Source organism: Mangifera indica, unplaced genomic scaffold, assembly GCF_011075055.1.
Source record: "Mangifera indica cultivar Alphonso unplaced genomic scaffold, CATAS_Mindica_2.1 Un_0036, whole genome shotgun sequence".
Taxonomy (NCBI): domain Eukaryota; kingdom Viridiplantae; phylum Streptophyta; class Magnoliopsida; order Sapindales; family Anacardiaceae; genus Mangifera; species Mangifera indica.
Genome location: NW_025401128.1, coordinates 8,595 through 29,885, shown reverse-complemented (window position 1 = coordinate 29,885; position 21,291 = coordinate 8,595). Strand labels below are relative to the sequence as shown.

General features: G+C 30.2%; 2 protein-coding genes across 10 annotated transcripts; both read right to left on the bottom strand.

Annotated features, from left to right (window-relative positions):
• Positions 1-380: 380 nt before the first annotated feature.
• On the bottom strand, positions 381-9,621 carry LOC123206430 (GDP-mannose transporter GONST1-like). Of its 9 annotated transcripts, none has more exons than XM_044623624.1 (11): positions 9,280-9,618; positions 9,085-9,177; positions 7,733-7,879; positions 6,775-7,006; positions 6,475-6,614; positions 4,911-5,040; positions 4,132-4,230; positions 2,581-2,735; positions 1,431-1,547; positions 1,006-1,103; positions 381-841 (listed from the first exon to the last, which is right to left on the bottom strand). In XM_044623624.1, the coding sequence occupies exons 4-11, from the start codon at positions 6,991-6,993 to the stop codon at positions 780-782; spliced, it is 1,020 nt and encodes a 339-aa protein (XP_044479559.1). In that variant the 5' UTR covers positions 6,994-7,006; positions 7,733-7,879; positions 9,085-9,177; positions 9,280-9,618; the 3' UTR covers positions 381-779. The 9 variants fall into 9 exon arrangements, with proteins under 9 accessions (XP_044479559.1, XP_044479562.1, XP_044479558.1 ...); XM_044623627.1 differs by having other exon boundaries at positions 7,733-7,828; XM_044623623.1 differs by having other exon boundaries at positions 9,085-9,150.
• Positions 9,622-15,923: 6,302 nt separating this feature from the next.
• Positions 15,924-20,352, bottom strand: LOC123206429 (ABC transporter I family member 10-like). The gene is made up of 6 exons (XM_044623619.1): positions 20,154-20,352; positions 19,861-20,035; positions 18,683-18,769; positions 17,003-17,128; positions 16,800-16,922; positions 15,924-16,252 (listed from the first exon to the last, which is right to left on the bottom strand). Exons 1-6 carry the CDS (start codon positions 20,231-20,233, stop codon positions 16,043-16,045), a joined length of 801 nt encoding a protein of 266 aa, XP_044479554.1. The 5' UTR covers positions 20,234-20,352; the 3' UTR covers positions 15,924-16,042.
• Between the last annotated feature and the right edge of the window lie 939 nt (positions 20,353-21,291).

Genomic DNA, 21,291 nt, shown 5'->3' with positions numbered 1-21,291 from the left:
AACAGATCGGAAATGTGCAGGTGTTAATAATTTTTATTGGTTAAATAGATAATTATAAATTTGAGAACTCATGAATGAACACCCCCGGTCTAGTGGTAGAATGGTACCTGGACAGACCCAGGTTCAATTCCTGGCCGGTGTAGAGTTCTTCAGATCACGAATTTTCAATAGAGGCGAAGAGAAATAAAAGCTGAAGAGGACTGATATGAGAAATGTGTGTTGTTGACTCTCTCTTGGAACAAGAGAGCAACATGTGAAGCCACTCGCACTCCAGCCATTCTCACCCAAATCAGCATGAACTCAACCAAACTTGTCGCAACCTGCGCCATTGTTTATTATCATCTAACATAATCTATTACTCAAAACACAAAACATCAGTGTGGTCTAGTGGTACTCATTTCGATCCTTTCATTGCATTGCATGTCCAGGCATGCGCTACAAAAGAAGATGCATTTCTGACTATAACACAATGTTACAAGATAAAACCTGTGCCCCAATATGATACACAGGTGGGAAAAAACCAGTGGCAGAGTATTCTCTTCCAATAAGAGAAAATCAGTTGCTCAAATCAATCCAATATTCACTCCATTTTCCAGTTGCATGGCCAACATACCTGACTCCAGTCCTTCCTCAATCAAAACTGCCATGTGATTCTCCAGATTTTACAGAATATGATAAATAGGTACAACATCAAATAATCATGTTGCCTGAAGCAAATTACCAAAGCAAACAAACTTCTAGCCTATTCAATCAAGGCTGAGGTACAAGACCTTCAATAATTATTGTCCCTGAGATTTCTCCCGCATTTTGGCTTTAGCAAAAAAGACTCCGGCTAGAAGACCTATAGACCACAATCATATTAGGTTGTTCCACAGAAAAATTCATTTGTGCAATGTATCATTAACATTTTTTTTTTTAAGTCAAATTAAGATTTTACAAGCATGACATAAGCTCGAACCTAAGCCTTTCCAGACTGTTAAGAATGTTATATATAAGGGAACTTACCAAAAAATATGCTAGCAGAGTTTTCCAAACTGGTAGGAACCTTAAAAAGAAGAATGCCGGCAACAGATAGAGGGATCTTATTCAGAGACCCCACCAGGCTGCATTGAAAATTAGCCATGAGAAACTTTTACTCTTAACAAATTGAACCATGAGAATTAGACATCAAATTAAAAAAATATCCCAAACCAGGCCTATACATTAATGACTAGTTTTGATTGACACCCAAATTGAAATGCAACCAGTAGTAAGGGCAACCAACATTTCATTTTTCTTTTCCACCTATTTCCTGTCAACATTAACACTCTGACTTTAAACGCCAGATGAATAATTCAACCATGGGCTAGCATTGGCAGGTCTCAAAAGGACAAACTTATATTGCGTTTGAAAATACAACAATATTAGTAGTAAAAATTTTCCCATCTTACCTGTATGTGGTGGCACCAGTTTGATGAAGAAACCACATAGAAGTGAAGCTGATTGCTAAACCAAGAAACCCACTTAGTGTCATTACTAACCAGAAGCTAGACAACCTCAAGAGTGGTCTGCAAAATCACAAATTTCCAGACTTATGTCATCTTCAAACTAAGGCTACCGCATGTTAGTTAAAAGACGCAAAAAACTAGAATATAACACCACCCAATGCCAAAAAATAATGTAAGAAAATAACACACCCAGTGCCAAAAAGATGGATCTAGTAAGTCAAAAGCAAAATTTGCCCACAAAGTTACGTCACACAATCAAGGATGCATAGGTTTCTCAATAACACATGTTCCCATAAGCAGACAAGAAGTTTATACAAAACAAGGTTTCACCCCACTAAAGAGTTAAGAAAGTGTTGTAAATAAGTGGACAAGCTTATTAGAAATTCAGAAATGTCTTAACAGTTCGATCACTGACTTGTGAAACTTTTGATATTTCAGAAATGTATGAGTGCTTTAGCATCTATTCTTCAAAGAAACCATAACACAAACTAGGATTTGTTTTGCTTTCTGTGTACCATAACCATCTATATGGTGTAGCCATAGGTCAAGAAAAGCATGCCAGTGCAGTGATCTTTGGTAAGGCTTCTATCTGAACATGCTTTGGAAGAATGATGATCATAGACAATTCAATGACAATGAGCACTATAAGACTTCTTATGAAGAGAACAATATTGTTGTAAGTAGTTTCTAAGCCTTGCACAAATTTAATGGTGCTGGTCATTGACCTTTAAAAGGGTAAATCATAAATTTGTCTTCATGTAGACTTAAGTAATGTTTTTTTTTTTTCTCCAAATTACTCTCTCTGTACGTCTGCATGTTTTGACAATGTGAAAGACTTCTTATTTGTGTGACCCATGAAATGGAATAACATATTTATATATTGAATGATACATACAAGTTTTGGTTAAAATTCAAAATTGTTTAATATGCTTATTCAAGATCAAGAATGGGAATTAAAATTAAAAATCCACTTGTAAAAACTACTCACACCCCTATAAGTTATAGCAAATTAATTTTCTAGACTTTCCACCTCAAACCAGATCTAAGTTAACAAAACAGGAAAAGAAGAAAGGTGAAAAAGTAGAATACTGACGTTCTAGACAGATAATCAACTTCATTAAAGATATAAGCAAGAAGAATCCCCAAGGGCAAGGAAAGGGTGTTATTTAGCAAGACCATTGAAAACTCATTTAAGTTTCCAGACTTTGTTGCTTGCTTGGCCGTATCCATGACCCGTCGTAGTGTTAGCTGCACCAGTAACATTGAAGAAGTAAATTATCTAATGACTAGTTTTAAAATTAAACTGAAATAAAATAAGTTAATAGGAACATGGAACAACCAGTAAACAAATACAACAATCATGAAGATAAACTAACAAATAGTATAAAATATCAAGATGCACATAGGAGGACTAAGTATAACAAAAGGCATGTTGTTGAATTTGAAATGAGTTGCTACACATTGCCAGTAGAATTCCAAATTTTGCATGTGCTATATAGAATTATCCTACCACTAATCACATTACCTCATCCTTTACAAGTTAACACCATAAAAGATATCAAGTCACTTACGAAAAGAAATTTGGAATACTAATTGGGGTATGTAGCATCAAGAAAAAGACCAAGTCCAAACATCATTTTTTTAAGCCTCTACTTTATTTTGAGTTATATGGAATGATACTTGCAGTATCATTTTTTAACCTCTTGGAGAAATCAAACCAAAATTTACCAATATCAATAAACAGGATTACAAAGAAGTTGAATAGCAATGAACAAAGAACCAAAGCGGTTATGTTTCAACAAACTGAACAAAAGATATGACAAAAATTAAAGCTAAAGAGCATCCCAATTAGTAAAGATAAAAATGACAGTAGTGTCCTGAAATTGCATAGCCACGAAAGTTCATAAGTTGCATAGGCCTTAAAAAAAAAGAACAAAACCAAAGACTCCCTCATCACTAGCATCTTCAGAAATTCTTCTGTTCCTCTAATGCCAAAGAACCACACAAGTATATTTATTTAATAGTTCACCAGCTAAAAATATTGCAGAAAGCATCCAACTTCATTAAGTCCGTGAAATAACAACTTAGTTTCTTAAAAATTGTTCATTGGATGGATTAGGTTAAGCATATTCATACGAATTGTACTTCCACAGGTGAAAAACAAGTCATGCCTCTATCACGAGACTATTAAAATCAAGTCTTCTCTGAACTGCTTCTTAATAATATGTATATCCCATACACATTTTAGTGCCCAAAGATACTAAAGATTTTGATTTCCTAGAATAATCATGCTTCTTCCTTTCATGGGGGAAGTTCATGATGGTATCACCACAAAATTGAGCAATTAACATTAAATGTGAAATTGATCGATGGGAAAATCAATTGAATTTATTGTATTGACCTAGTAAATAGTTTTTTAAATTTATTTTTATAATTATCAAAGATGCATTTTATGGTCAGTTTCTTATCTCTACATTTCATAGTTCTTATTTTTACATAACGAGTTAAATTTCTTTCAATGTATAAAATAGCTAGAATTTGTAAAAAATGAAATCAATAAATAAAGCCTGAAAATGAATGAAATTTTGAAGTGCAAAACACCAAAAAAAAAAAAAAAAACACAAAAGCCTCAAATTATACTCACAGAATATGATGCGGTTAAGAAACAGTTTATAATCTGCCATGTGTACCCAATAGCATGAAAAGATAGATCAGTAATCCCTCCAGAAATTGCAGAAATGATCTGCACAAGTGAAAGGCAAATTATTATAACAGCTATTTATTTCAAAATTCATTAAAAATAAAAAGCTAGCATTTCTAAATCACAATTAATCACAGCATATTAGGACATGTTCAGGTTACTTGACAGTCAATAACATGCAAACAATTTGACAGTTATTAGATATGAGCAAAGGTCATTTGGTGGCAATCTAACTCAAGATAAACTAAATCACAGCTTATCTTGGCAGCCACAAGAAAAGTCACACATAAGAAAACCTGCAGTGAATGCAACATCCCAGCCAAGCCTTGAATCATCAAATAAAATATCTGAGACCTAAGATGAACCCTCACATCCTTAGTTTCAGAATCCCTAAATTCTGATTCTCACACCCCCAAACTATATGTCAGTAATAAAATAAATACACATAATATCTGTTCAAGTTATTACAAGTCAACTAACTCCTTTACATTTATATTTTTCCAATATATGAATAAAATGGGTAATGGCAATCCTTTAAACAAAGCATGCATTTGGAGTGACACAAAAGAGACAAGAATATGAGAAGCTTCCAGGTAGCTAATAAAAAGGTTATAAACTAAATTAATTACAATATCAAGTTTATTATGTTAGTCTAGATCCCAATTTGATGCCTCTCAAAAAAACTTACATGCTGAAATTACATCTTGAGTTATTGAACATACCATTAGAAATAAAGCAGTCCAGACTCTGTTGTCATGATGCTTCTCGAACAAATACATCTCACCAAGTGCAGTAATTACATTAGTAACATTCTTCAGTACTGTGACCATAGCGACATTAATGTATTTCAAACTGCAGGGAACATGAAACACAAATAAATAAAAGGAAAAGAAGCCACAAAGATGAAATTTACAGAAGTAATCTCTAAGTTCAATAACATTATTTCCTGTGAGTCAATATTATTAATTACCAGAAACATATCCAAAGGTTGGCCTTGACAATACAATAAATTTGATAAACAAAATAAAACAAGAAAAATATTTGAGTGTAATATTTCTAAAATTCAGGACCAACAAGCAACATTGGATGAGGTACATTTATAATTAACTTGGATATTCTTCAGAACCAAGAGACAGTATCGCTAGATTTAGGGAAACAACTGAACAAGAACTCGGAAGGAGTGATCCTGAATATTTCCAGAAGGATTAATGGAGCAATTGCACTATATTCTGATAGGATCCCAGCCCTTATTCAACTAAAACAGAAACTTCAAACACAAAACATAAGAAAATAAAAATAATCCTAAACCACCTTATGGATTGAGGACAAGTGCCCCAATTCTAACATATTCAAAACAGTCTCCAAGAATTTGGACTAAATGTCCTCTCCTAGCAGGGATGATAACTTGATAACTTGAATCCTATATCTGTCCCCATTGGATTAAGTTACAACACTACCCTCCCCACATCATAAAAACATTAATAATGCTATTTTGGAAGGCATTTAAACACTTTGGTAAACTTAAATTGAGCGTAGGTGATGGCACCAACCCTTGATAATGAATTGCCTCTGGAGTTAAAATTAGATAATAGTTCAATATCAAATGAGTCCATGAAAGAGCCAAAACAAATCTGTACAAAATTTTTCTGATCATTTGATAAATCGGTAAATCAGTTGCTTTGTCTTCTATTAAACCAAAATATAGATTGGATATTAAAAATACCAAAAAAAAAAATGCCTGTTCATAAGATCAAGAATGAGGAAAATTAGCCAGTGCTGGTCTTGCCAAAACACTTGAAAAGGGTGATCTAAAATGTAACCAGCCTTGGAAGATTATTGACATTTTACAGAAACTCTAAAAATTCAAAAATGTGATATGTAACAGCCAAAAGACAAAACATTTCATATCAAATTTTACCGAAAGTTGGATAGATGGGCAAACATGAGCGTAAACCAAGTATCCCTAATCCCCAAACTTTGCAAGTGGATGAGATCAAAACCAAGGAACATTAGCCGGTGCTGGACTTGTGGAAGCATTTGAAACATCTTATACAACAAGTATTATAGATGAATATTAATAACATACATTAGTAGGGATCTGCCATTTGGAACAAGATAGCAAACTGGCAGCAATTTTAGTGTTAGTTTTTTCTCTTTCAACAGAGAAGGCATATCAAATAAGGTCAGGGTAATTTTCCTAGCTAAACTTTAATCCAACAAAACTTTACGATATCATTGTCATATGAAATTAAAACTGAGATAAGCAGTGACTGGATAGGTTCATACCTAAACATGCTTGTAATGAGCATTCCAACAAATATAACATTTACAGGTAACCAGACTTTAATCAGCTTCCATGTTAGAGGTTCTGTTGATATTACCCCCATAACACTCAATGTAGACACAATAATTACTGAAATAAAATTCTGCATCCAACAAAAATGCCATGAGCAAGTTAAGTATCAAAAATTATTTTTTAGATCATTTTTCATAAACAACAGTAAACAGATACTCCATAAAGTTAATTTTATAATGCAAAAGCATGGAAATTTAATATAATGAAATATATTAGTTAGGATAAATTACCTGGTACAGCATCAAAGATATTCCAGCGTTAAATTCATATCCAGAAAGCACAAACTTGTTAACCAGTATCATACAGCAAGAGGATGCACAGTATGCAAGGCCAGACCATAAGGCCTGATTTTGCATTTTAGCTGCCCTGTTTTTATGTATTGTTTTATCTCTCTCTTTTTCCAGTTTACCACCCTCCAGGTCACTTTTATCACTCTCAAGAGACTTCATGCTTGATAATGATCTATATAGAAATGGAAAAAGTTTAACAAGGGGTAGCTGATGACATCTAGCTTTATTATTCGTATGCTCAACAGATAAAAAGGGGAAGGGAAAATATATGATCACTAAAGTTAAACTAATATGAAAGTTCATGTCGGATCTTATATGTCAAAAAAGGCATTAGGGAAGGAGAAAGAAAAGATTAAAAAGGAAAGATGAAACAGTTGTAGATTCATTGATTGAGAAAGAGTATCTTAACAATTTTAAATAATAATCTCTTTTAATTTGATGCATTATAATATTAGAATATAAAACATAGCAAGAAAGATTTAATTTTTAATCTAAGGTTAGAAATGAATGAAGGAAAGACTATATGATGTTTGAAACTAGAACACCCACAGTAACAGGCAAAATCAGTTGAAAATCATCTTGCAGGTCCCCTAGTGCAAAATTTGGGAATTCATAATGCAATACCAACTATTCTCATTTATTTCAATCCTCATGCCAAAAGCTCCATTTTGCTATATTCATTAGCATATGGGTTATAGAGTAAATAACATTTATCATTAAGCCCTTTGATTTTATAAAGAACAAATGCAAACCTATTCACGAGTTTTCTGCACTAGGATAATGTAATAACAGAGAAAAATAGGATAGTCACTATATTGAAAACATATTAAAATATGGCATAAAATATCCAACTCTAGAGCTATTTAAAAAATCGACAGTATCTTTGAGGGTGGTCTACCTGTTAACTACTTCTCTTCTCACTGGACTAGAGACCTGTTCTTCTGCCCCATTTGACTCATGATATAGGAGGCCTCTTTCTTCTATAAGGTGGTTTCTTTCAAATTTTGGAATAGGAGAATAAAAGTTAGCACCTAGAGAGTGTGGCCTTCAGAGAAGTTATTAAAATAATCAAAACCAAGTCTTAAATTGGAAATCAATGAGTACAGAATAAATGTTATGCAAGGGAAATCTAGACCATCAAAAGAACAAGAACTGAGTTTTGAGTAAACAAATTCAAAACATCATGATGAAATTATCCTTATCAACTTCTTAAGCACAAAACTAAATTGTAGAACTCTAAGGCAAAATAAATTGATTAGTATGGTAAAGCTGCTATTAATAAAGTTCAGAATTTTTACCCTCATTCTACATAAGTAAAATCCCTTTTCACTAGAAGACGTGGACTTGCATATCATACGAAAATAAATTCAAAAAAAGATCCAAAAAGAAATCCCAATGACACCAACAGGGACTGCAAAAAATAAAGATCAATTCTATTCAGCAGGATACTAACTAAAAGTCTAAAACCAATCATTTAGTTAAAATTACAACTTTACCATTTTACTTAACTTTAGCTTCAATTAAGATAGCACCAGCTAGATATGAATCATTTGATCTTCTATTCTACTAATGAATCATTCAAATCCCAAACTAACCAGCAGAAGTTTAAAATCACAATTAGTAATTAAATGAACTTATTTAGTATATTCAAACACACCAAAAAAGACAGGGAACAAGCTTTGAAATTGAACTAAGCTTCCTTTCAAGCTCAAATAAAAAATACAAAACAAACTAATACAATTTCTCTTTCAATCTAAGCTATTCGTGATCATCTGAGAAACCAACTTCCAAAACTTAAACCCGAACCTGAACGACCGGCTAAAAATCAATCAAACAAATTGTCACTTAATTTTCAACACAAAATTATAAACAAAAACCCGCTCAAGCACATAATAACTTCAAAGTTCAAAGTTAAACTATCTTGTGATCATCTGATAAACCAACTTCCAAAACTTAACTGTAACAAGAAATGGCGACAAAAAATCAAAATAAAATATCCCCACTAGATTTTTACCACAAAATAATAAAATCAAAACCCTCCCTAAGCACAAAAAACAACTTTAAAGTTCAAAGCCAAACAATATTTTGAGCATCTGACAAACCAACTTCTAAAATTTCAACTTCAACAAGAATTGGTAACCCCAAAAAAAAAAAAAAAACAATTTCCCCTAGATTATTACCACAGATAATAAATCAAAACCTTCCTTATGCACAAAAACAACTTCAAAGTTCAGAGTTTAAGGTTCAAACCTAAACTATGTTGTGATCATCCGATAAACCAACTTCCAAAACTCAAACTTTAACAGCAATCAATACCTAAAAATCGAAACAAGAAAATTGCCACTTCATTTCACCAAAAAAAAAAAGCCATCAGATAGATCCCCCTCAAAGCACAAAACAACTTCAAACCCATCACAAACAAACAGAGACAAAGAAACAAATTACCTTGAACCCATTAGAGCCTAAAACCTGAACAGCTGCAAGTAAAGCTTTTAAATCACAAAGAGGCCATCAAATTCAAAAACCACAAAAATTCCACAGAGCTTTTGAGATTTGAGCAAGAAAAGCAGGAACAAAACAGAGCAACAGAAGTTGAAACAAAGTAAAGAATGGCTTTTGAACGATGGATTATAAAAATTAATAATAATAATAAAAAGGGAAGCCAAAAGGGAGAAGAAGAAGCTTGAGATTTGAAAATGGAAGCTTTGTTGCAGTTTGATTTGTCATGGAGACGTTAAATACTAAACAAATATTTCATTGGTGTTTTTTTTGCAGAATAATTTTGCTTTTCTTTCGTGGTATGGGTGTCATTTGCTAAAATGCGCTGCCGTCCGTACATTGTAGAATGTAGACTTTTACTGTATGTATCCCTTCTTCCTTGGTAAGCTATGATGTCGATTACATGACGTTATCTGACTAGTAGTATACCACAAATGATACAAAGAAATTTGTATAAAAGCCGAAGAACTATTTCATCAAATTTTTAGCTTACTCTTTAGAAATGCATTAATAAAATTTTAAAAACTCAAATATTTATATATTTTTTAATTTTTATTAAATTTTTAGTTAAATTTAAAAATAAAATTATCATTTTACCTATAAATTTTAAAACCCTTAGAGGGCATTTGATTGAGATTCTATAAAGATTATTCTAATAATCTATTTTTTATTATTTATATTACTTGTTTGGTTTATAAGTAATAAAAAATTTCAGTAATATTTTATTATTAATAATGATGTAACAGATAATATAAAGAGTAATCAGATTACCACCTCCACCTATTAGAATTTTCTATTAACAATAGAGATATGACAGGTAATATAAGAAATAATCAGATAATCACTTCTACCTTAAGTATTAAAAAATTACCAAGTAATCTGGATTTTATTATAATTATATCTTATTTCTTAATTTTTTTTAGGCATAAATAATCTCATTTTCAATTAATATAATAAATAAGATAAAAAAATATTTTAGAATAATTATACTCAAGTGTATTTAAGTAAAATAATATATTAATATTCTTTTATTAACTCTAACCAAACATAATAATTATTTATATATGTCCATTTTTACAAATTTTATCAAATATAATAATAATTTATACCCAGTAATTTTCGAGGTAATCTATTTTTAAGGTAATCTTTCAATTTTAATAATAAAATATTTCTCAAACCAAACAGCCCTTAAAATTTTGTATTATTTTCCCCCTTAGTTTTAAAAACTAAGAATTCTCCCTTAACTTAATTATTTTTTAAGTTTAAAAACTGACTTTTTTCCTCCAACTCTAGAGTTTCAGTCTTTCATATTTTTCTCATCTACAACCACCCCTAACCTTCTGAGAAATTTTAGTTAGACCTAGGGTTTAGCTTAGCTTCCAAAGCGTCGCTGGCAACCTTCTCCCTCCATCTCTGACATTTGAGATCGAGCAATCATGGCATCCCTTTCATCTTCTTCCTATTTCTCTTTGCTCTGAAATAAAATCCGATCACAATCATGGTGTCCTTCCTATAGACGTAGAAGATCAAAGAATGAAAAAGGTTGAAATCACAAAATTCGATTGAAATAATGGATTCACTAGGGAGGACGAGAGCAGAGCAGATCGAAGAACAAACTAGAGAAGATTCACAGTGTCCTCCCTCTCGTTGATGTGAATTTGATCAAAAATGACCAAGATTTTTCACTCAATTTTGGTTGAATTTTGCATTAGACTAGAGAGAAATGGGAAGAAGATGAAGGAGATATCACAATGGCTCAATCTTGGATGCTAGATAGATGGAGAAGATTGTCGACAACAATTTAGAAGCTAAGCTGAACCCTGGGTTCAATTAAAATTTTTCAGGAGGTTGAGGCTAACTATAAATGGGAAAAATATGAGAGGCTAAAACCTAGACTTGGGGGAAAAAATAAGTTTTTTAACTTTGAAAATAATTAACTGAGAGGGGAATTTTTTAGTTTTCAAAACTAAAAGGCAAAATAATATAAACTTTTAGAGTTTTAGAGTTTATAAATAAAATAATGATTTTACACTTAGATTTAGCTAAAAATTTAATAGAAATTTAGAGACGAATGGGTATTTGGGTTATTGAAACCTTGTTGATGTGTTATCTTATTGAATTGATAATAAGATATATCATATTAGTTATGAGTGATATTATCCACACTTATAATAAATATCAATTTAGATATAATGATAAATATTATTATATAATTTGATATTATTTTATTTATAATAATGGTGTCACATTATTAATATATATTTTTTTAACCCAAGGTTTGGTTTAAAGACACTTTTCAACCCTAGGTTGTATAAATAACATAACAGTTTAAAAAAAATAATGTAAGGGCAAAATAGTAATTTCAATTATCTACTTTAAAAATAAAAAAATCTATCAAACTCAGATATTTTAAACATAACAATTTGATTTTTACAAAATATTGTTGCATTTTATTCAATTCTTTTAAGGTGTAATTGTCATTTTTGAAACTTTTAAGAGGTAAACATATTTTTAAAATTTTAAAAGACTCCCACACTCTCTTAATATCAAATAACCCCTTAAAAATTTTATAAAGACGCTTAATGTTTTCAAAAAAATATAATTTATACTTTAATATATGATTATACAACAAAACACCTTAATTTATAAGAAGAAAAGAAGAAACGATAAGAGTGAAAAGAAAAAAATTAAGTAGACTTTTACATGATTTTGATATTTAAAAAGTTATTTTTAATTTTTATTAATTTAATACTATATAATAATTTTAAAAAATAAAATAAATTGAGATAAAATAATAATTTCACTAATTAATACTATTGTTTTATTAATATGGTTTAATTTTGAATGAAAAATTGTTATTTATATTTTATTTTTAATAAAAAATATTATTTATACTAATAAAAGGTAAAAAATTATTTTAAAACTAAACCTTGGCTAAGAAAATGTAACTTACTCTCTAAATTAATATGAATTGTAATAGCACATGGTTGTAATGCTTACTTAAAACTTTCAAGATTACTATTCAATTTTATGAGGGATGTTATGTATATTTAATTTTAAATATATAATTAAGTATTTAGAAAATGTTTTATTATATAATTAAATATTATTTTATATTTAATTTAAAATTATTCAATCATATGATAATATATTATTAGAATATTCGATTTAGATAATCAAAATTATATATACATAATTCTATTGTTTCAATTTAATCTCTTAATTTAATTAAAATTTTTCATTTACTTGTTCTAAGTTTGGATTCTATTTTTTCATTTTGCCTTCTACAAATGAAGAAAAAATTTGACCCATATTTTTCCTTTGATAAATTATATATAATAAATTTTAGATAAATTAAAATTTTTTATTTTTTTAGCCCAAATTTTTAATTGTTTGGAATTTTAGTTAAAAAAATGCAAAAATACAAAACCATTTAGCAATTGATCAGTGACCATGAAATCATCAAACAAAAACAGGAAAGTAAAATTTATTACACTCAAAATGTAATATTCTTTCAAACAAAATTCATGGGAAATTTTTTACTTGGAATTAGTAATTTCCCTTGAAAATTTACTGTCAATTATTTAGATTTCTTTTATTTTTTTATGAAATTATTCTTATGGAAAAAATATTCAGAAAATGTAAAATAAAATTCAAGGACAAGGCTTTGATTTTGTACCAATTTGGTCCAATGCCCCCAAAGTTGACTTGTTCACATTTTGAAGTCAAACAAGCTTATCTTTCAAGTTTCAACCATTCTTTACAATATCTTTGATTCAAGTTGAGAGGGAAAAGAATTAGGTATGGTCCAATGATTTGATAGTTTACTTGTTTTCTGAATATTAGATTTAAATATTTAAGTAGATTTAATAATTGACTACATTTAAATTATTTATTTTATTTTGGCTAATTCAACAACTTTTCATGTGATTCTCAAATCCATTATGTAGTGGATTTGATGATAAAAAAAAATATATGAAAATAATTATTAAATCATCCCATTATGTAGTGGAATGTTTTTATTAGTATACAATACAAATTAATACAAAACTATGGAGGAAGTGATTAGTATTTATTTATTTTTTTTCAAATATTATAATTTACATGGCAAAGAATTAATAACCTTATAAATGAAAGATCTTATATATGAAAAGTGTAAGAAATTGTGAAAAATACGATTGATGTTTTCTTTTTAATAAAAGGATATATAATTCAATTCAAATTGTAAAATCAGACTAAATTGTTTAAAAATTATATTTTAATTTGATTTAAATTAATAAATTTTTCAAAAATAATTTTTAATTTGGGTTATGATTTGAATAACTTTTAAACCAAACTAAATATATATAACTATATTTGAAAAAAAAATTCAATAAATAATTAAGTATATCATTTGTTTTTTTCATATTTATTTTATATGTTTATATTGTATTTTAAAAAACTTTAATTCAATTAATTTTGTCAAATAATATATATTTAGAAGTGAATGATTTTAATAAGTGCAAGTCATAATCCAAATTTGATCAAACTATTTTTTAAATTTGTTTTGATTTGGTTTAAAATCTAAAATAGTTTGATTTAGATTAAAAACTTTTAAACCGTTTTTTTTTTTAATTTGATTTTAAAAAACTCTCAAATTATATCAAATCCATCCGTGTGTACCCTCACTTTTCAAAATAAGAAAATGTAAAATACGTAAATCATAAGTTTTACTATCAAAACAAAATTATCTTATAATAGATAAATTTATACATTCAAGTTATAACTTGAAGTACCAATTAAAAAAAAAAATTCTTAGTACAATAACTATAGATATTAATATAATTATAAATATTCATATGATATTAGATAATTAAATAAATTTAAATTAAAAATTAAATAATATTTAATTATATAATATCACGTTAGTATTTATACCTGTTAGAGAAGACCAATAGGTATAATCTTTCAACTTGGGCATTATTTTTTTTTTCTATAATATAATTTTAGTGGCACATATATAGCATGGCAAATCTAACTCATCTAAAACATTTTTCTCATGAAATCATGTCACATGTGACCAATGCACGTACGTTTTTAATTCCATCAAATAATGGTTATTGCTATTGCTGGTGTTTTCTGAAAAGTGTTTTGTGCTTTTATGAGACAGCTATAACTATACACACACAAACCTTGAAAGCATGTCAAGAATATAATTTCTTTACTGCAATCCACAGCAGAAAAAAAGAAAGGGGACATGAATATTGACTTGTCCCAAACTGGTTTTGTGGTTCACTAATCCCATACAACTATGTTCGTCTTCCTTAAATATACAAATAGATACATACTTATGTATTTATTATATTATTAAAATTACTTTATCTTTACTTTAAAATTACTCAATCACATGATAACGTACGTAAGTGTATATTCCATCATCTATTCAAAAGTGTATACACAGTTTTATTGATAAAAGATTCAAAAATAAAAATAAAATATGAGGAATGCTATTTGCAGCCAATTTTAAATACTTAATTGAGTATCCAATTAATGTGTTATTATGTCATCGGATATTATTTTATCCATGATTCAAAATTATTAAATTATATGATGACGTATTATCTGAATACCCAATTAAAATATTCAAAACCAAGTGTACAAAGACTAAAATATTTCCACCAATTTCAAAAGTTAGATACATTTCCATTACAGTAGTCGAGTGGATGTATCCTGTTCATTAATGGCTGCATGTTGGTTAAAAATGCACCTATACAATTCCAAAATGGCGGCAAGAGTGGATCTTTCATTTTCTGTCACCAATTTTAGGTTGAAGAGCATCTTCTGTGGCCTGCTTTCTTGGTTGTTCCATTTCCCATTTCACTATCTTTTGCCAATCAAGAAGCTCAATATGAAACACACTCACTACTATTGAAAGATATCCATACCCCATCAGTTCTCAAGTTCAAGTAAAACTTACCTGCTTTGAGCCTACACCCACACAAGCTTACTTTTGTGTTTCACATATGTGTGTTTCACCTAAAACTTAGCATGAGAATTATGATTGGATATGGAGCTCTTTGACTAGACTAGTTTTTTATTTTTTTAAGGAGATTTTGATAATCATGGAGGTATATAAAAGTTTTGAATAACACTATATGGGAAACTGAAATAAACCCATCAACACAATAAATTACAGGCTTGTTCCAAAAGTTGTAATACTAACAAACTTGCAAATTAAGGTTATGACTCCTACAGAGCATCCTAGAGCCTAACAAGGTGCAAACAATACAATAAAGTTGAAAATACTAAATATTTTTTAAAGCAAACTATCAAAAATATTTCTCCATCGATTGAGCAGATCACAGAAATGAAAGAGTTAGAGAGAATAGACGATGATAAGATAGGCACATGGCTTAAGATCTTTAACAGTTCAGGAAAGCTTGAATCAGAGAATAGGATCCTAATTCTTATAGAAAATATACCTAATCATGCACCATGAAACCCTAGGGTAGACCCAAAATTCCACCCATCAAAACTTCTAAAGCCCAAGATGATTCATTATCCTTCTCTTAATTGGATAGCCTAAACAGTTAACCCAGAAACATGAATCATATGGAACACCAAACAAATAGATTTGCATACTATTTTTTTTAGGAAATCAGAATCATGTACAAGAGAGAATAATGAGGGAATATATAACCAAAAATAAGCAATTAAAAAAAAGATCTGATCAAGAATTTATCTGGTCAATATAAGATGACTGTTGCCTTTTGATGAAATTCATTATCCTTGATCCATCACCTTGCATCACAATCTTACCATCTTCCATATAAAGTGCACCATCTGCATATTCAAGTTCTTCTAATCGATGCGTCACCCATAAGGCAGTCACTTCTCCAGAATCACCCAATGAATTTTTTACTGCTTTGATCACCCCAAACTAGTACAACAAAGAGAGAAAAACAATCTTGTTCAGAAAAATGTTGACATAGTTAATGAACCATTATTAAGAGGTAGCACTGAATTCAGAATTTAAAATATATATATATGTATATATATATGCTACAAACTGAGGTGCACATGATTCATCAGAGCATTATAATCAGCCATATTGATTAATTTTGAAGCTAATTGCAGAAATATAAACGTAAAAAGGAATGTATATTTCTTTTCCAGAGCAATGAATTAACTTCCAAATTGATGTCAAGCTATGGCATTTGATCTTACCAGAACCTCTGTAGCTCTTATCAAGTTCCTGAGGATTATCGTTGATATTGGTAATTCTCAATACTAGTGTTCTATGATTAATGAATTTATGCCAAGTGCAAAATCCAGTGCCATGGTTAAATTGTAATATGGACAGCAAAATCAGAAAGAAAATTGTGCTTTTAATAATTCTTAGCTAAAAAGAGTTTTCATCATTAGATTCCTTTTGCCCTAATTACACATACTAAGCATATGCCATTCAGGTCAATCATTTAAATCACCTGATCAGTTTCATCCAAAAAGGTTGTAAGCTCGTCCAGTAACAACACTTTACATGCTTCAGCTAAAGCACCAGCAATGGCAACCCTTTGTTTCTGACCACCACTTAGAGTTTGAACTGGTCTCTGAAAAATGCAACAGACATAAATGTAAGAGTTTCAGCAGATATCCCAATCACCTAAACCTAACTATCTGCACAATTTACCTGCATATACTTAGACATGCCAACAGCTTCCAAAGATTTTGACACCCTGGATCTGACTTCATCAGGGGTCAGATTGAACTTGCCAAGGCCAAATGCCACATCAGCTTCTACAGTAGGCATAACAACCTGAAACATAAAACATTTTGCAAATGTAACCACACAATGTTTTGTTTTCAAAAATAAGTATAGACACATGAAAGGGATATCATTAGGCAATATAAATTTTCACTAAATCCATTTAACACATAAATTTTCAATTGATCATATACATATAAACCTGCTTAAGAATACTAGGATTCCAAAAAAATTAATTTAAAAAAAAAAAAAAACTCCCTACAAAGATCATACCCAGTAGTAATTAAAGGAGCGAGGAAGTATGGTATCGATTTAATACACCCAAAATTGACTTCTATTTAAAGTGCAAGGCATTATTTTAAATATCCTATTCATTCATTCCATAAATGGTATTATACCTATCCTCATTCACTCCGATACTCGTCATCCTTCACCTTTTAATAAGAGAACTATCAAAGGTCGAGTCTGGCTTGACGGCTTTTCTCTCTAAGAATGCAACAATGACAATCAAAGAGGATATTGCCTCAACACAGAGGTGGACTTAATAAGCATTTAACAATTTTTTGGTAATTTATACTGCACTGTTGACAATTGAACCAAAGGCCAACTCTCCAAAGAAGAATATTGTTAACTTACCACCAAAAACAAACTTCACCAGAAGTTCAGAACCTTTCATGTGACTTATGAGAAACCAAGATACGCTAGCTCCACTTGTTTTCCAATTGTCTTGAACTATGGCAGCTATAACTCCTTGGTAGATTATGAGAGAAGAAAATTATCTCATTTATCCTTATTAGCAAGATAGACAAACTAATTATAGAGGAAAGTATAGCTAACCAAAAATTACTGCAAGCTAACAATTTGATTCAATTAGGTCTATATGGGGAGCAAACATGGTGCAAAATTAGTAAAATGAAGATATTTGTCATATTCCAAAAGGTTTTGTGCAGACTTATCTATCTTCATTCTTTTCTCTTTCTTTTGTTTTACTACATTTACATTTCAAGTCCTATTATCACCTCTTTCATTTGGTATATTCACATACATTACATAAACTAGTAAAATTGAATCCCAAAACGTACAAACAGTAGTGATAATGTAAAAGTAAATCTTCTTGTCAGCAAAAACTACAAAAGATCAAGTATGGAATCATAAAGATCACAAAAAAAGTATGTTTTCTTTTGGAAGTCTTGTTTGAACACACAAAAGAGCAGAAGAAAGATGCAGAAAATTATACATTCAGGAAAAGCAACCAAGGACAGGCATGATTCTCCTAGTCCAAGTACAGGTCCATAAAGTTTCCTAAACCATCAAACAGAATTTCTTTTATTATAAGCGTAATCAAACAAAACCACAAAGCCACCAGAGATTCTTAAAAATTATATTTTCTCTTCAAGAGAAGAATAGAACCTTGAGTCTTCTTCATTCCACTTTTAGAACACAAATGACCACATTTTATTGACAAAAGCCAAGAAATTGGATTAGCCCTCCATTTTAGGAAATTGAAAACAAAAACTACTATAAAATTTATCATAGGCCTCATTAAATAAACAGTAAACAGAAAGTTTTGAACTGGTATGAAATATGGAGAAACAAAAAACAAACCTGGTGGTCTGGATTTTGGAAAACAAAACTCTTTGGCCTCTTAACGTACATGGTTCCATTAGTTGGCTTCAGGAGACCAGCCAAGATCTGCATACTCAAAAACCCAAACATTTATATTTTATTACCCAAATTGCTTGCCAAAACACCAAAATTATCCAAAAAAATATAAAACCATGAGCACAAAAATACATGTTGATCATATGAACCAAAGGTTCTCCGACAGTAATAGTCATGTATTACCAAACCATCATATTTGCAAGAAATTATGTCTTTCATTGTATGTACAAATATTTTAATTATTATAAATGATTTTCCAATTACTATTTACTAATACATGTAACTATGATTGACAAACTATTCCTACATAAATCAAATCATCATTACTTCTAACCAAAATATCAATCCGATAACATTATCAAACTCATACATATATAAAATGAAGTGTCATAAAATATCATTAGTTTGATAACATTATCCAGTTGATACTTTTATTACAAGAATGTTATAGTTTCATATAAAAATATGTACCCAATAACCATTAATATATAAAGTACTTAAACATATGATAGCTGAAATAATTGTTTATGAGTACAAAGAAATTGCTTCAGATGATAGAAAATATCACTGCTTATAAAATTGTTTGGGTGGGTTATAACCATGGGTCTGTTACAAAAAGAAAAGTAGTGCCTTTTCATCGCAGGTATCAATTTTTTTTATTAAATGTAATGACATTTTAGTTATCATAAGCAAATTTTCAGTTTCCATTTACTAATATATGTAACTGCCTTATATATTACAGCTACCAAACCATTGTGACAAGATACCGAAACATCTTTACTTCCAATCAAAATACCGACCTGATAACATTACCACAACCATGCATAGCATAATGTATCATACTATGATATTGATTGATAACATAGTTAGATTGACACTTACTTTGATTACAAGTAAGAATACTAAGGATTGGTACGACAAACCTATATAAAGTAGCTACACATATGATAACTAATAAATATTGTTATGATAACTAAAACATTCTTACAAGTAATAAAAAAATTATCAGTTTATTACATTATCAGGTTGGTTTCACAGCAAATTAGCATAGCCCATACAAACATTATTCAAAATACTAACAAAATTCTCACATGAGGAAAGCAAAGTGAAAACTGAAGAACCTTCAAAAGGGTAGATTTTCCACACCCATTAGGCCCAAGAAGCATCCACAATTGCCCAGAAGGCACAGAAAGCGAGCAGTCCTTAAGAATTGGCACCATCTTACGCTGCCTTGTGGTGATAGAATAGCTGAGATTTTCACATTCAATGGCTTCAGCTTTCTCAGTGAAATCACTCCTGCACAAACACCACACAAATAAGCTTAAACACGCGTGCAAAAGACAGAAATTAACAAAGAGAAACAGCAAAATGCGTTTGACAAAATGCCTAGCTGAAAATACAGTAAAGCTTTGACCTGGAGGGAATGTTGGCATGGAGTGGAGGTAGTCGCGGAAGCGGAGGTGTAAAGGCTGGAAGGAGTGAAAAGAAGTTCATGGCTTGTAAAATTGAGCTCAATCATATGGCATTTTCTCTGCCCACAAGGTTTCAGGATTGGGCTTCTGCTATTCTCGTTTAGGTTGGGCAACTTGGTTTATATGAATATTAACCGACCAAGATAAGAGGAGAGTGAAATTATTAAAATTTGATGCCACACTTAAGGGAAATTAAATAAAAAGAGCACAATTCATGGATCTAAATAAAATTAAGGAAAATTAATTAAATTGCCCAAAATTTAGGGGTGCAAAAGTAATTGCCCAACTTTTTGAAGTTTAAATAAAAATGCTTTCTTTCACTATAAAGACTAAAATGCCCTTCAAGCTAAAAAGATTAGTAAAACAATTTTTGTCATGCATTTATGCATTTCGGTTCAAGATTTAATCGATTTGATATGAAATTTAGATGTTTAGACTTAGGGTTCCGATTTAAAAGATTTGATGAAATTGATTGATTTGTTGGTGATTTTAATGAATTTCCTTAGGGCTTTTGTGTTAGATTATTTGTAGAATTGATTATTATTGAAATGATATTTGAAAAACGAAGTTTGAGAGGTGAAATCTCACCATACGAAATCGATAGTGACCACGCAAATATTGCACTGACCACACGAATTCGTGTGGTAAGATTTCTTGGAGATGGGGAGATTTTGTGTATTTTTCAAACTTTTTAGACCACACAATTCATGTGGTTGGGGGCCAAAATGTGAGTTTTTAAACATTAAATCGTGTGGCAGGGTAGAATTGCACATTTGGAAAATTGGTTGACACGCAAATTCGCAGGTCGAATTCATGTGGTGTAGGGCAAAATGTGTTTTTTCCAAAGTTATCCGCCATGCGAATTTGCATGGTGGATTTTAGTGGGCAGAATGTATTTTCTGTAAAATTATAGGTTTTTTTTTTTTATATTTTTCATAGAAGGGGGCAAATCAAAATTTTTGCATTTTAAGGTTTTTTGACATGTGGAATTCGAATTTAAGGCCTGTTTTTCTGAATAATGCATCTATGTTTAGAATCGAATAATTTCTTTTATAAAATTGATATAACTGTAATTTAATT